Source organism: Pygocentrus nattereri, chromosome 9, assembly GCF_015220715.1.
Source record: "Pygocentrus nattereri isolate fPygNat1 chromosome 9, fPygNat1.pri, whole genome shotgun sequence".
Lineage (NCBI taxonomy): Eukaryota > Metazoa > Chordata > Actinopteri > Characiformes > Serrasalmidae > Pygocentrus > Pygocentrus nattereri.
In genome coordinates this window covers 2756955-2773716 of record NC_051219.1, presented here as the reverse complement: position 1 = coordinate 2773716, position 16762 = coordinate 2756955, and the positions used below count along the sequence as shown (strand labels likewise).

Here is a 16762-nt window from a genome sequence, read left to right as displayed (position 1 = left end):
TCTCTCTCTCTCTCTCTCTCTCTGTACTCTCTCTCTCTCTGTACTCTCTCTCTCTCTGTACTCTCTCTCTCTCTCTCTCTGTACTCTCTCTCTCTCTCTCTCTGTACTCTCTCTCTCTCTCTCTCTCTGTACTCTCTCTCTCTCTCTCTCTCTCTGTCTCTCTTTACTCTCTCTCTCTCTCTTTTCTCCCTCTCTCTCTCTTTTCTCCCTCTCTCTCTCTTTTCTCCCTCTCTCTCTCTTTACTCTCCCTCTCTCTCTCTTTACTCTCTCTCTCTCTCTCTCTGTACTCTCTCTCTGTCTCTCTTTACTCTCTCTCTCTCTCTTTTCTCCCTCTCTCTCTCTTTTCTCCCTCTCTCTCTCTTTACTCTCCCTCTCTCTCTCTGTACTCTCACTCTCTCTCTCTGTACTCTCACTCTCTCTCTCTGTACTCTCACTCTGGGGAGCAAAGGCCACAGTGGACACGCCAAAAATGACCTGCTGGACGCAGCACATGGATCTGATCAGGAACAGCTTCAGAGCACAGCACTGGAACATCTGCTTGGGGACTGTTGTAGTGAAGTATGTTCTCATACGTGTCAACACGTATTTTTTTATTTTTTATTTAAGGAACTAAAGACTTTCTTGTTTTTGTTATTTTTCATTGTTTACCTTTCAGAAAAAGCAAAAGTCTTTCAGAATTTCTCTCGCTCGAGCAACGAGCTGCTGGCTCAAGACAGTCTGTTCACAAATGATACACCGGACCATTTTCCCAGGTGGTTTTGAGAAATTCCTCATGATTTCTGAAACAAGTAAAAACAGTTTTTAAAATTCCAGAGACCTCAGTCTATTCTCCAAACTATTTCAATCACATCTTCCTACCAGCCCAAAATGACACTGTACCTTGGAAAGAACAGGGAGGTTTTTTTATTAAAGCCTTGTATAAAGAGTTCTTTGCATCATTTGAGCAGCTGAAATCAAATTATAATTCCCAAATTCCCACTTCTTCAATTATTTACAGGCTTTGTGAAAACTTGGGTTTACAAATCTTGAAGTGCTCCCCATCGAGACAAGACACAGAACACAGGTAGCACAGAGAAACACGGTCCCCACCACTGGAGAAAACTACTCAGAGCTTCTGATACTGGAGGAGCTATAATGACCAGCATGACCTGCTAAGGACACTGCAATCACGACCAGAGTCACCACAGTCCTCCCTCCAATCCACCACACTCTCTCCGTCATCACTCCCCCCACATATGGATTTCACAAAGAAAACTGGAGGAACTGGTGCATGCTGGGACTATATTTTCACTCTCCATCTCAACCAGTCCACAAGTTTTGCCCAAAAAGTGCAGGACCCTTAAATTCACAGCTCAACTAAACACTGTGACGTTGAAAAATGGGGTACAAATGTATTTCTAACCTAAATATCTGGTTTAGCTGTGGACTTTCCATCAATTAAAATAGGACAGTTAGGCTCATGGTTTTCTTTCCTTAGCTTTAAAGTTTAAACAACAAATCTTTTCCTCACAGAGTTTTTACATGTAATGTGCTCTGCTATGTGCACTTTATTACAATATTAGGAATTAATTATATTTACATTTTTCCCCAAGTGGGTGACACTTTTAAGGTCCCAGGTTCCCAAAAGCATCTTAGTATTAAGAACTTCTTAACTTAGAGAGTCGAGTGAGACGGACCGTTTAAGAATCATCTTTGTGCTACGATGCATTTGGGAAACCAGCCAACAGCTGTTACCAAAGCGCTCCTGCAATGGTCAATCAACCCAGCATGGAACAAGAGGAGCAGAAGAAGTGAACAGCCTTCAATGTTAAAACTTCTATTAACTCTCTGGTTTCTTTTCATACCACGAGATACATTGATCAGGCATATTGCTGTGTTTGATCCACTCGTACCAGCACAACACACACTAATACACCACATCGTCAGTGTTACTGCAGTGCTGACAATAGTACCACCCAAATAGCACCTGCTCTGTGAGGGTCCATGGGGGTCCTGACCACTGAAGAACAGGGTAACAGAGTATCAGAGAAACAGATGGACTACAGTCTGTAACTGTAGAACTACAGAGTGCAGCTATACGGTCAGTGGAGCTGATAAAGTGGACGATGAAAAATTCAATTAATTTCATTTTAAATAGACGATGATGACTGTCTGTTGGAGGGTGTGTGTGAGAGACAGAGAGTGAGAGAGAGCACATGATAGTGTTTGAGTGTGTAGAGAGAGAGAGAGAGAGAGAGAGTGTCTGAGTGTGTAGAGAGAGAGAGAGAGAGAGTGTGTGTTTGAGTGTGTATAGAGAGAGAGAGAGAGTGTCTGAGTGTGTAGAGAGAGAGAGAGAGAGAGTGTGTGTTTGAGTGTGTAAAGAGAGAGAGAGAGAGTGTCTGAGTGTGTAGAGAGAGAGAGAGAGAGAGTGTGTGTTTGAGTGTGTATAGAGAGAGAGAGAGAGTGTCTGAGTGTGTAGAGAGAGAGAGAGAGAGTGTGTGTTTGAGTGTGTATAGAGAGAGAGAGAGAGTGTCTGAGTGTGTAGAGAGAGAGAGAGAGAGAGTGTGTGTTTGAGTGTGTATAGAGAGAGAGAGAGAGTGTCTGAGTGTGTAGAGAGAGAGAGAGAGAGAGAGAGTGTGTTTGAGTGTGTAGAGAGAGAGAGAGAGAGAGAGAGTGTCTGAGTGTGTAGAGAGAGAGAGAGAGAGAGAGTGTGTTTGAGTGTGTAGAGAGAGAGAGAGAGAGAGAGTGTCTGAGTGTGTAGAGAGAGAGAGAGAGAGAGAGAGTGTCTGAGTGTGTAGAGAGAGAGAGTGTGTTTGAGTGTGTAGAGAGAGAGAGAGAGAGAGAGTGTCTGAGTGTGTAAAGAGAGAGAGAGAGAGAGTGTTTGAGTGTGTAGAGAGAGAGAGAGAGAGAGTGAGAGAGAGAGAGAGAGAGAGTCTGAGTGTGTAGAGAGAGAGAGTGTGTTTGAGTGTGTAGAGAGAGAGAGAGAGAGAGAGAGAGAGAGAGAGAGAGAGAGAGTGTCTGAGTGTGTAAAGAGAGAGAGAGAGAGTGTCTGAGTGTGTAGAGAGAGAGAGAGAGAGAGAGAGAGAGAGTGTCTGAGTGTGTAGAGAGAGAGTGAGAGTGTCTGAGTGTGTAGAGAGAGAGAGTGAGAGAGAGAGTGTCTGAGTGTGTAGAGAGAGAGAGAGAGAGAGTGTCTGAGTGTGTAGAGAGAGAGTGAGTGTCTGAGTGTGTAGAGAGAGAGAGAGTGAGAGAGAGAGTGTCTGAGTGTGTAGAGAGAGAGAGTGTGTCTGAGTGTGTAGAGAGAGAGAGAGAGAGAGAGAGAGAGAGAGAGAGAGAGAGTGTCTGAGTGTGTAAAGAGAGAGAGAGAGAGTGTCTGAGTGTGTAGAGAGAGAGAGAGAGAGAGAGAGTGTGTCTGAGTGTGTAGAGAGAGAGTGAGAGTGTCTGAGTGTGTAGAGAGAGTGAGTGAGTGAGAGAGTGTCTGAGTGTGTAGAGAGAGAGAGAGAGAGAGTGTGTGAGTGTGTAGAGAGAGAGAGAGTGTCTGAGTGTGTAGAGAGAGAGAGAGTGAGAGAGAGAGTGTCTGAGTGTGTAGAGAGAGAGAGTGTGTCTGAGTGTGTAGAGAGAGAGAGAGAGAGAGAGAGAGAGAGAGAGAGAGTGAGTGAGTGAGAGAGTGTCTGAGTGTGTAGAGAGAGAGAGAGAGAGAGAGAGAGAGAGAGAGAGAGAGAGTGAGAGTGAGAGTGAGAGTGAGAGTGTCTGAGTGTGTACAGAGAGAGAGAGAGAGTGTCTGAGTGTGTAGAGAGAGAGAGAGAGAGAGAGAGAGAGAGAGAGAGAGAGTGTGTCTGAGTGTGTAGAGAGAGAGTGAGAGTGTCTGAGTGTGTAGAGAGAGAGAGTGAGAGAGAGAGTGTCTGAGTGTGTAGAGAGAGAGAGAGAGAGAGAGAGAGAGAGTGTGAGTGTGTAGAGAGAGAGAGAGTGTCTGAGTGTGTAGAGAGAGAGAGAGTGAGAGAGAGAGTGTCTGAGTGTGTAGAGAGAGAGAGTGTGTCTGAGTGTGTAGAGAGAGAGAGAGAGAGAGAGAGAGAGAGAGAGAGAGTGTCTGAGTGTGTAGAGAGAGAGAGAGTGAGAGAGAGAGTGTCTGAGTGTGTAGAGAGAGAGAGTGTGTCTGAGTGTGTAGAGAGAGAGAGAGAGAGAGAGAGAGAGAGAGAGAGTGAGTGAGAGAGTGTCTGAGTGTGTAGAGAGAGAGAGAGAGAGAGAGAGAGAGAGAGAGAGAGAGAGAGAGAGAGAGAGAGTGAGAGTGAGAGTGTCTGAGTGTGTACAGAGTGATCTCACCTCAGTTTCTGCAGTTTACAGTTTGGACTCCTCAGTCCCTCACAGAGCTTCTTCACTTCTGAATTACGCAGTGTATTCTGACTCAGGTCCAGTTCTGTTAGTTTTGAGTTCTGTGAGCTGAGAGCTGAGGCCAGGACAGCAAAGCTTTTCTCTGTGAGACCTTTACCACACAGTCTGGAAGAGAAATGATGATACATCAGAACACTTCAATCTCTGCCCTGCACACAAACATTAAACACTAATCTTTATAAACATGTTCTCTTAAAACACAGCAGGTAAAAATACCAACTACTGCACAAATGAACAAAACAGCATTAAGGCAACAAATGGAACTGCTGTCCTTATATGGACAGTTGTGGAACAAGCAAGGTCATGTGACCTACTGACAACATGACCAAAGTGATGATGTCTAAATGAGTACTGTTATCATTATACTCACTTTTTAATGTCAGTTATATTGTTTGCTTATTTTCAGAATCAGAATCCTTTATTGATCCCAGAGGGAAATTGCAGTTGTTACAGTTGCAACCATTTTTGCTTCATTAATTAGTTTAGAATTTATTTATTTGTGTTTATTTTTTATCTGAAAGTCCTGAAGAAAAGCAGAAAGGCATAAAGGGAGCAGTTCACTGCCACAGAGAAACAGCTTATTATTCAGTTTATCACAGTTCACTGAAGCGGTGAGGTTCTCCCATCAGGGCGTGAACAGTTGGACTGGATTTGGAGCTGCACTGAACGTGGAAAGACGTTCACATCACCTGCTGAGACCATGTGACGTAAGCCGAGTGTACTCTGACACTAATTAACAAATGACTTAAGCTGGCAGTGAAAGAGAGTCTGCTCTCAGAGAGTCATTCCCAATATTTATCTGTAAAGACACCATGTAGCACGATACTAATGTAAAATATGCCAAGTAAGTGTCTGTTTTACACCCCCAATTCCAGTGAAGTTGGGACGTTGTGTAAAACAAATAAAAACAGAATACGATGATTTGCAAATCCTTTTCAACCTACATTCAATTGAACACACTACAAAGACGAGATATTTAATGTTCAATCAGATAAACTTTATTGTTTTTTGCAAATATTCACTCTTTTGAATTTGATGCCTGCAACACGTTCCAAAGAAGTTGGGACAGGGGCGTGTTTCCCACTGAGTTACATCATCTTTCCTTTTAACAGCACTCAATAAGCGTTTGGGAACTGAGGACACGCAGTGCCCCATTTTCAATGGGAGACGGTCTGGACTGCAGGCAGGCCAGTCTAGTACCCGCAGTATTTTACTACGAAGCCACGTTGTTGTAACACGTGCAGAATGTGGTTCGGCATCGTCTTGCTGAAATAAGCAGGATGTCCCTGAAAAAGACGTTGCTTGGATGGCAGCAGATGTTGCTCCAAAACCTGTATGTACCTTTCAGCATTAATGGTGCCTTCACAGATGTGCAGGTTACCCCTGCCATGGGCACTAACACACCCCCACACCATCAGAGATGCTGGCTTTTGAACTTTGCGCTGAAAACAATCTGGACAGTCCTTTTCCTCTTTGGCCCAGAGGACACGATGTCCATGATTTCCAGAAACAGTGTGAAATGTGGACGCGTCAGACCACAGGACACTTTTCCACTCTGCGTCAGATGAGCTCGGCCCAGAGAAGCCGGCGGCGTTTCTGGGTGGTGTTGATATCTGGCTTTCGCTTTGCATGGCAGAGTTTTAACTTGCACTTGTAGATGGAGCGACGAACTGAGTTCACTGACAGTGGTTTTCCGAAGTGTTCCTGAGCCCATGTGGGAATATCCGTTACGGAATGATGTGGGATTTTAATGCAGTGCCGCCTGAGGGATCGGAAGGTCACGGGCATTCAGTGCTGGTTTTCTGCCTCGCCGCTTACTCGCAGAGATTTCTCCAGATTCTCTGGAGAATGGATCTTCTGATGATATTATGGACTGTAGATGATGAAATCCCTAAATTCCTGCAGTTGCACGTTGAGAAACGTTGATCTTAAACTGTTGGACTATTTGCTCACGCAGTTGTTCACATAGTGGTGAACCTCGCCCGTCCTTGCTTGTGAACGAACCTTTCAGATCACACTCACCTGTTTCCAATGAACCTGTGGAATGTTCCAAACAGGTGTTTTTTGAGCATTCCTTAACTTTCCCAGTGTTTTGTGGCCCTTTCCCAACTTTTTTGGAATGTGTTGCAGGCATCAAATTAAAAAGAGTGAATATTTGCAAAAAATAAAGTTTATCCATTTGAACATTAAATTTCTTGTCTTTGTAGTGTATTCAACTGAATACAGATTGAAAAGGATTTGCAAATCATGTTTTTTTTCTTCTTTTCTTTATTGAGGAATAAAAGCAAAACAGACATATCTAGTAGTCCCACACATTCAAAAGCTTCCTCTTTTTTTCCCCCTTTGCTTATTTTCCACAAAAAGATGTACACACACACACACACACACACACAGAAAAGGACAATAACTACAAATTGGATAATCATGATGACAGAAAAATATATACCACTATCAGACTCAAAAGAAAACAAACAAAAAAAAATTCAATCCCCTCAGTCAGCTGGCACAACCTGAAGTGAATTAAAACATATAAAAAAGGATTCCATTTGGAATAAAATGTTTTAGTATTGCCTTTCAAGGTGGACCGTATCTTTTCCACACTAAGAAAATGTAGGACATCGCGGAGCCACATTGAAATGGAAGGGGGTTTTGAAGACTTCCATAGTAGCGATATGCGGCGTCTTGCCAACAGAGACGTAAACGCTAGAACATCTGACTGAGCTCTGTCGAGCGAAGGGAAATCAGTGGAAAATCCAAATATTGCAATGAAAGGGTTCTTATTAATGTTGATTCCTAAAACCTTTATCATAATCTTACAATATTCAGACCAAAATTTATGTAAAGAAGGACAGAAAAAGAACATGTGACTTAAGTTACATGGAGCAGCATCACATTTATCACATTGATCACTGACAGCATTCGGATAATATCTGAATAGCTGAGACTCGGATAGATGGGTTCTCTTTAATACCTTGAACTGAATCAACTGAAGTCTTGCACAAAACGAACTTGAGCGTACTTTGTGGCGTTGTCCCACCGTTGCTCTGTGAAAGCAGTACCGAGCTCATGTTCCCAAGCACTTTTAATTTTAGTAAGAGGGTGCTGATCTAAAGCCATAATATGAGAGTAAATCTTAGATATTATAGATTTCTGAAAGGGGTTCCAAGTCAAAAGGTCATCCCATGATTGTGTGATGGGAAGACATGTATAATTTGGAAAAAGGGATGAGACACAGTGTCTGAATTGTAAATACCTAACCAAATGAGATGGGGGTAAATTAAAATCTGCAGCTAACTGAGCAAAACTGTAAAAAGTACCATCCTTATCAAGGTCACGAAAAGATCTGATACCGCTCTCATGCCATGTATTAAAAGCTGTGTGAGTCAGAGCGGGGGGGGGGGGATGGATGATTTTCCAGTATAGGCATCGATAAAGAAGGAGATGTGAGTTTAAAATGACGTCTAAATTGAGACCAGATTCGCAGAGTGGACAGTTCTAGTGGATTGTATGTAGAATTTGTCAGGTTCAGTGGTAAGGAAGAAGTGAGAAGTGCAAACGGAGAGGACAGAAAACAAGAACAAGTGTCTAATCTACACCACAGCAACTCTGGAGATCGAAGCCAACAAAGGGCCTTTTGAATGTGCGCTGACCAGTAATAGAACATAAAATTAGGAAGAGCCAGCCCCCCCATCAAATTCTAAATAAAATAAATACATCTCTCTAATAGTGATTCTCACTCTAGGAACCTTCCCATCCCATATAAAGGCGGTAATAAGCTGTTCCACATTCTTAAAGAACTTTTTCGGCAAGAGTAAAGGAATAGTTTGAAACAAGAAAAGAAATTTGGGCATAAAATTCATTTTTATAACATTTATTCTAGTGATCAGTGATAGAGGAAGAGATTTCCATCTCTGTAAGTCCTGTTTAAGTTTATTAATTAAAGAAGAAAAATTAGAATGAAAGAGAGGACAAAGTGCGACATACATGAATTCCTAAATATTTGAACCCAGTCAAAGCAAATTGAAAGGGAACAGCAGACTGATTGAGTGATAACGCAAATTAATTCACTGGGAAACATTCACTTTTCTGTACGTTCACTTTATAACCTGAAAATGAGCCAAACCTCTTCAAAAGCGATAAAATTGGAGGAAGGGAGCTCGCTGGATCAGTCATGTACAGCAACAAGTCGTCAGCGTATAATGATAACTTCAATTCGATACCCGCAAGAGATATCCCCTGGAAAGATGAAAGAGATTTCAAGGCAATCGACAAAGGTTCTATAGCAATGGCAAACAATAAAGCAGACAAAGGGCATCCTTGCCTAGTTCCACACGACAACGAGAAATAATCAGAGCGAATATCATTAGTGTGGACACTAGCACGGGGGAAAGTATAACAATTTTATCCAAGAGATAAATTTGTTCCCAAACCCAAATTTATACAGAGTTGAAAAAAGGTAGTTCCATTCGACTCGATCAAGAGCTTTCTCGGCGTCCAGTGAAACTACGATTTCAGGAGCAGAGGAGGAATGTTTTGTAAATGTTTTGCATTTAAAAGAGTACGGACATTAAAAAAAAAGGTAACGCTCTTTAACAAAACCATTCTGATCTTGTGAAATTATATCTGGGAGAATATTTTCCAGCCGCAGAGCCAATACTTTTGCGAGGATTTTCACATCTACATTTAGGAGAGATATAGGTCTGTATGAGGCGCAGGAAGTGTGGTCTTTATCCTTCTTTAAGAGAAGGGAAATATATGCCTCCATGAGAGTTGGGGGAAGGTCCCAGACGGCAGGGATTCATTATAAACTGCTAAGAGAAGCGGGGCCAGTTTATCTTGAAAATTTTTAAAGAATTCAACTGGGAATCCATCTGGACCAGGTGCCTTGTTGGTTTGCATGACATTAATTGAAGCAGCAATTTCTTCTAAACATAGTGATGCATCAAGTTCCTCTGTGGCAGTGGGATTTATGGAGGGAAACACTAATTCTTCAAAAAACTGAGACATCTCAATGTCATCTGATTTTGATTCAGATTGATAGAGTCTCGAATAAAAAGGTTTAAAAGCAGCATTGATAGACAGTGAATCCGAACATAATACACCTGCAGAGTCCTTAATATGAGGAATTAAACGCAATGCAGTCTGTCTTTTTAACTGATGGGCTAAAAGTCTAGATGGTTTATCCCCGTGCTCATAGTAGTTACTGTGTGTACGCAACAACTGTGCTCAGCAATGGTTGTGGTAATAAGATTAGCTTCGGCCTTTAGCTCCAGTCGACGTTTCAGCAATGCAGGCGTTGGGTTAACTGAATTTAATCTATCCAAGTCTGCTATTTTTGTCATTAAATCTTGTAGCTCGAGTTTATGCGATCTGTTTAAATGTGCTGTATATGAGATAATTTGCCCGCGCAAATAAGATTTAAGAGATTCCCACAAGAGAGAAAATCAAGTTGTGTCATTCTTATTTATGGCAATAAAATCATCAATGGAGGATAAAATGAAAGTATTAAATCTATTGTCTGATAGTAGTAGAGAGTTGAGTCTCCAGGGAGCTGAAAAAGAAGGCGATTTGAAAACCATATATTTACAGATAGGGGGGCATGATCTGAGATAATTACTAGATAGTAACTGGAGGAAGTGACTTTAGGGATACGGGAGCTGTCCACAAAAAAAAAGTCAATACGGGAGTAGGTTTGATGCGGATGAGAATAGAAGGAAAATTCTTTTTTGAGTGGGTTCTGAAATCTCCAAGGCTCAATGATACTGTTTTCAGCTAAAAACTCAGAAACTGCTCGAGACATCAGAGATCGTGGTAGAGTGCGGGAGTCTGAGCGATCTAAAACCGGGTCTATTGTACAACTCCAATCTCACCCCATTATCAACAGATGAGTATTTAAAGAGGGGATAGAACCAAATAGCTTATGTATAAATTTTGGATCATCGAAGTTGGGAGCGTAGACATTCACCAACAACACTGGAGTATTAAACAGGGTTCCACGAATAATCAGATACCTACCATTCACGTCCGCAATAATATTATCAGGAATGAACCGGACACCCCTTTTAATCAAAACAGCTACTGCCCTGGTTTTAGAATTGAAAGTGGAATGGAAAATGTCAGCGATTCCAGAGAATTTTAACCTATAGTGTTCTCCAGTCTTAAGATGTGTTTCCTGCTAAAATATTACATCCGCCTTCAGACGCTTCAAGTGAGCAAAGACTTTAGAACGCTTGATTGGACCATTCAACCCTTTAATATTCCAGCTCAAAAACTGAACACCAGCTCCTTTATCAACATTAAGTAAAACGGAATCAGTCATTTGGATTGTTTAGAGCATTTAGGGAATAAAATAAAAATAATACCAGCCGACAGAGGGGGGAGAAAAAGAAAAGGGAATAAAAAGAAAAAAAGAAAAAAAAAAACCACACACACACACACACACCACATGAAAGACGAACACAACTCACCCCACCCGCCCCACCCACCCCACCCAAAAATTACCCCAGCAATGTCCTCTACACGCCCAAACATGAGGACAGCTGCACTGGCTCCAACATGAGCCTAACCCATCTAGACAGTACCCCCGATTGCAAAGCATGGATCAAACGGCAGAACCCACGGAGCGGAGGACTCCAACATTAAATGAACCTGTGTACAATGTACACACATATGTAAACATACGCACCCATATACTTATAACTACATAACAGTGAAAGTGAGAAAAATGGGAAAAAAAAAAAAAAAAAACCCAGAGTACGATAATTAAAGAATGAAATATCCTCAATGCAAGGAGGTTTACGTAATCAAAGAAAACAAAAAATTGAGCAGTGAAATATATATATATAATAAAGTTCGTCCATTTGAAGGAAGTACAGCTCACCAACTATGGAGAAAAGAAGAAAGAAAAAAATCTGTCTCCCAACCGAGTAGCGAGTCACTTGGACAAAGTAGCCACAAACCGACCAGCCTCCTCAGGACAGGTGAAGTCATGGTGCTCACCACCATGAGTTATTCTAAGCCGTGCCAGGTAGAGAGTGCTGTACCGAACCCCTCCAAGGCACGCAGCTGTGTACGGACCTCGTTGAAAGCAGCTCAAGCTTTACTGAGAATCTCCACACAGTTCTCATAATAGTGCAGCCTTGCTATGATGGGCCACGGTGGATCACCAGGCTTCGGTTTGGGTGCCAGCGTGCGATGAGCGTGGTCCACCAGCGGGGTTTATCCAACAGAAACGCCTCTTTCAGGAGCTCAGAAACACTGGAGGTGGTGAGAGCGAAGGTTTCTCCTTCCAGAATTTCTACAATGCGAATGTTTTGAAGACGGGATCTAGACTCCAAATTTCTCCAGATTCTCTGAATCTTTTGATGATATTATGGACTGTAGATGATGAAATACCCTAAATTCCTTGCAGTTGCACGTTGAGAAACGTTCTTAAACTGTTGGACTATTTGCTCACGCAGTCGTTCACTAAGTGGTGAACCTCGCCCGTCCTTTCTTGTGAACGACTGAGCCTTTCAGGGATGCTCCCTTTATACCCAATCATGACACTCACCTGTTTCCAATTAACCTGTTCACCTGTGGAATGTTCCAAACAGGTGTTTTTTGAGCATTCCTCCTTTCCCAGTCTTTTGTTTCCCCTGTCCCAACTTCTTTTGTGAGTGAATAATTGCAAAAAACAATAAAGTTTATCCTGTTTGAACATTAAATATCTTGTCTTTGTAGTGTATTCAAAAGGATTTGCAAATCATCGTATTCTGTTTTTATTTATCTTTTACACAACGTCCCAACTTCATTGGAATTGGGGTTGTAGCATTACCCATTTGGCTTTACAACCATATACCTTTATAATATTTCAAGGTTATGGCTAATACTCTAGGCACAATAAGATTCATTATTTGGAACATTAAAGGGATTCAGCATCCCATAAAGCACAGTAGGGTGTTCACACATCTAAAGTCAATGAGTTCAGACATTATGTACCTTCAGGAGATTCATCTCTGGGCCGGCAAACATGTTAGGCTAAAGAAAGGCTGGGTTGAGCAGACATTTCACTCTATGGAGACAGAGCTAGGGGTGTAGCAATATTAATTCCATTTGTACCCATCAACGTAATTTCGGACAACAATGGCCGATTTGGACAAATGCAGTCCCAGCCTAGGCAGATCTGTTTCCAAATCAGGTGCTATGTGTCATGGAAATGTATTTAATAGTGTTGAAATATGCCTTTTGAGCTATTATGCTTAAGGATGATTCTAAATGTCACAGTGGCCGAGAGGTAGCGGGATTGTTCTGCGTCTCAGGAGATAAGTGGAAGTGACCTCGCTATGAGAACAGAAGCAGAGTGTGAAGATAGATGCAGCAAGGCAGTGGCGCCTAGCCACAAGGCTACGGGTCGAATCTGGATGTTTTGGCTTGGCTGCTCGCTGTAAACAGGTCGTATAAGATAAACATGTAAGAGAAAGGTGTACGATTGAGAATAATGCTGACTAATGCTTACTGCCATGAGAGGAATGTAAGGGCAAGGGAACAACAGAAAGCTATAAGAAGCAAGACACACAGAGAAAGAGATAGGAAAGGGAGAGAGAATCCATTTTTTGTCATGTTCGCTTTTTAATAAACTTGTTACTCACTTTGATAAAGACTCAGAGGCTCAAATTCATTTTTTTGTCACGATTTTCCACCACATATGATATTATCATTCATGCAATTCTATAAGTTGTATGGTGGTGGGATTGGAGTGTCTCCAGGGGTCAAACAGTTTTCTTCATTCTCACCGGTTCATCTCTATTCAAGAATTGACTATTATTAGATTGACCATAGGGCTGTCTCTTGGGTGCCTAACTGTCAGTGTCATGCTATAGGGATTTCAGTTCACTCCCCAGTTCAGTTGGATGTGGCGTTTCCAAGTAGCCCCACCTTTCAGCAATCCTAGCAACTTGATCCATTATTACTGACATACAGCTCATTCAAAACATTCATAGCTGTCCAAATTGATTTCTATTTGGAGATCAATAATACCCCCAGAAATCTTACATACGACTATATGGGAATCACTTAAAGCCTATTTAAGAGGACAGATCATTTCATACGCCACTCACAAGAAAAGAGAACGTACTAAACGTTCCACAGAATTAATTCAACAAATAGCAGATATCGATAGGAGATTAGCTGATAACTCTATACCCAAACTCTTTAAAGAACGCCTATTGCTGCAAACAGAATTAAATAATCTTTCAATTAGACAAACAGAACGTACACTATTAAAAACAAAACAGCAATATTATGAACACTGAACGAGCAGGAAAACTATTATACCATCAACTTAAACAAACGGCAGCAGGCAGTGCAATCCCGGAATTTCATCTCACACCCAACTCTACTTCCACACACCCCCAAATTATTAATGACCAATTCAGGTCATATTATGCTTCAAATACAACAGACATTCAAACATTCCTCAGTGGTCTGGGAGTCCCAAAGATTAATGTAGAAGATCAAAGTATCTTGGATGCGCCTGTAACGCGGAGCGAGGAGGCGGACGCACATGCTGAGATAAGCGAGATTTATTAGGGGCAAATCCAGGGTCATAGTCAAGACGGTCCAGGTTCACATAGCCAACACGGATAGATAGGGGCTCAGACATGACAAACAAACATCAAACAAAGACCAATACAATGACCGGCGAAAAGAAAGGGCAAACACAGGGCTTAAATACACAGGAGCAATGAGAGACAGGTGAAAACAATCAGGGGCATTGCACATGGACAGGACTGGGAGGGGCCAGTCGTGACAGCGCCCATAACAGAAGAAGATATTTTACAAGCAATAAGCTCCACACAGAGTGGAAAAGCTCCTGGCCCTGACGGCTTCCCCATAGAATTTTATAGAGCATTCTCTTCCAAACAAGCACACGTTCCCTCCGCATTGTTTAAGGAAATAATCACAATAAAGAAGTTTCCACGTACGATGACCCAAGCGACAATCACAGTTTTACTAAAGAAAGATAAAGATCCACTGGATTGCGGCTCATATCACCCTATTAGTCTCTTAAGCTGTGATTACAAAATCATCGCAAAGGTGTTGTCACAACATCTTGATAATATAATACCCAAAATCGTTGATCCTGACCAAACGGGCTTCAAGCCAGGTAGGCAGCCATTCTACAATATGCGACGATTGCTCAACATACTCCACTCTCCTCAGATATCCTGTCAGTCAGAGGTCGTACTTTCACTGAGGAGTAATATTTATGTTGAATTCTGCTGATGGGGAGTAATGTTCATGTTAGCCTGTCTGGATGGGGAGTAATATTGTTGTGGGCCTACGCTGATAAATAGTAATGTTAATGTTAAAGTTGGCCTGTGCTGAGGGGGAGTAATGTATAAGTTGGTCTGCGTTGAGGGGAAGCAAAGTTTATGTTAGCCTGTCTGGATGGGGAGTAATATTCCTGTGGGCCTACGCTGATAAATAGTAATGTTAATGTTAAAGTTGGCCTGTGCCGATGAGGAGTAATGTGCATTTTGTGAGTTCAGACCTTGCCTTCAATGTTGTGGTAGTATGAGGGACAATTGATTGAAGGAGAGAGAACTCTTGAGAACTTGGAGAACTCTGCCTGTAGCTAGAAGGCCAGATCCCCCCTTAGAGCTGTAGTAGGACCAATGCAGGACTGAGGAACGGGGAGAAGGTGTTTATGTTTGTCTGTGTTGAGGGGAAGTAACATTCATGTTGATCTGCGCTGATGGGGAGTAATGTTCGTGTTGGTCTGCGCTGATGGGGAGTAATGTTCTTGTTGGTATATGATGATGATGAAGAGTAATGTTCATGTTGGCCTGTGCTGATGAGGAGTAATGTTCGTGTTGGTCTGCGCTGATGGGGAGTAATGTTCATGTTGGTTTGTGCTGATGAGGAGTAATGTTCATGTTGGCCTGTGCTGATGGGGAGTAATGTTCATGTTGGCCTGTGCTGATGGGGAGTAATGTTCGTGTTGGTATATGATGATGATGAAGAGTAATGTTCATGTTGGCCTGTGCTGATGAGGAGTAATGTTCGTGTTGGCCTGTGCTGATGGGGAGTAATGTTCATGTTGGTTTGTGCTGATGAGGAGTAATGTTCGTGTTTTCTGGAGCTGATAATGAATAATGTTCATGTTGGTCTGAGCCGATGAGGAGTAATGTTCTTGTTGGTATATGATGATGATGAAGAGTAATGTTCATGTTGGCCTGTGCTGATGAGGAGTAATGTTCGTGTTGGCCTGTGCTGATGAGGAGTAATGTTCGTGTTGGTCTGCGCTGATGAGGAGTAATGTTCATGTTGGCCTGTGCTGATGAGGAGTAATGTTCGTGTTTTCTGGAGCTGATAATGAATAATGTTCATGTTGGTCTGAGCCGATGAGGAGTAATGTTCTTGTTGGTATATGATGATGATGAAGAGTAATGTTCATGTTGGCCTGTGCTGATGAGGAGTAATGTTCGTGTTGGTCTGCGCTGATGGGGAGTAATGTTCATGTTGGTTTGTGCTGATGAGGAGTAATGTTCGTGTTTTCTGGAGCTGATAATGAATAATGTTCATGTTGGTCTGAGCCGATGAGGAGTAATGTTCTTGTTGGTATATGATGATGATGAAGAGTAATGTTCATGTTGGCCTGTGCTGATGGGGAGTAATGTTCATGTTGGTTTGTGCTGATGAGGAGTAATGTTCATGTTGGCCTGTGCTGATGAAGAGTAATGTTCATGTTGGCCTGTGCTGATGAGGAGTAATGTTCGTGTTGGTCTGCGCTGATGGGGAGTAATGTTCATGTTGGTTTGTGCTGATGAGGAGTAATGTTCATGTTGGCCTGTGCTGATGGGGAGTAATGTTCATGTTGGCCTGTGCTGATGGGGAGTAATGTTCGTGTTGGTATATGATGATGATGAAGAGTAATGTTCATGTTGGCCTGTGCTGATGAGGAGTAATGTTCGTGTTGGCCTGTGCTGATGGGGAGTAATGTTCATGTTGGTTTGTGCTGATGAGGAGTAATGTTCGTGTTTTCTGGAGCTGATAATGAATAATGTTCATGTTGGTCTGAGCCGATGAGGAGTAATGTTCTTGTTGGTATATGATGATGATGAAGAGTAATGTTCATGTTGGCCTGTGCTGATGAGGAGTAATGTTCGTGTTGGCCTGTGCTGATGAGGAGTAATGTTCGTGTTGGTCTGCGCTGATGAGGAGTAATGTTCATGTTGGCCTGTGCTGATGAGGAGTAATGTTCGTGTTTTCTGGAGCTGATAATGAATAATGTTCATGTTGGTCTGAGCCGATGAGGAGTAATGTTCTTGTTGGTATATGATGATGATGAAGAGTAATGTTCATGTTGGCCTGTGCTGATGAGGAGTAATGTTCGTGTTGGTCTGCGCTGATG

At 42.2% G+C, this 16762-nt stretch overlaps 2 protein-coding genes across 2 annotated transcripts in view; one reads left to right on the top strand and one right to left on the bottom strand.

The window, feature by feature from the left end:
* Positions 1 to 16762, top strand: part of LOC108416094 (butyrophilin subfamily 3 member A2-like) — a 534853-nt gene that overhangs the window by 100076 nt on the left and 418015 nt on the right. The gene's annotated exons all lie outside the window — the stretch shown is intronic.
* Positions 1 to 16762, bottom strand: part of LOC108415843 (butyrophilin-like protein 3) — a 116590-nt gene that overhangs the window by 29410 nt on the left and 70418 nt on the right. The window contains exon 8 of the mRNA XM_037541221.1: positions 4297 to 4470. Within this exon, the coding sequence (XP_037397118.1) occupies positions 4297 to 4470 (174 nt within the window). The remainder of the gene's footprint in view (positions 1 to 4296; positions 4471 to 16762) is intronic.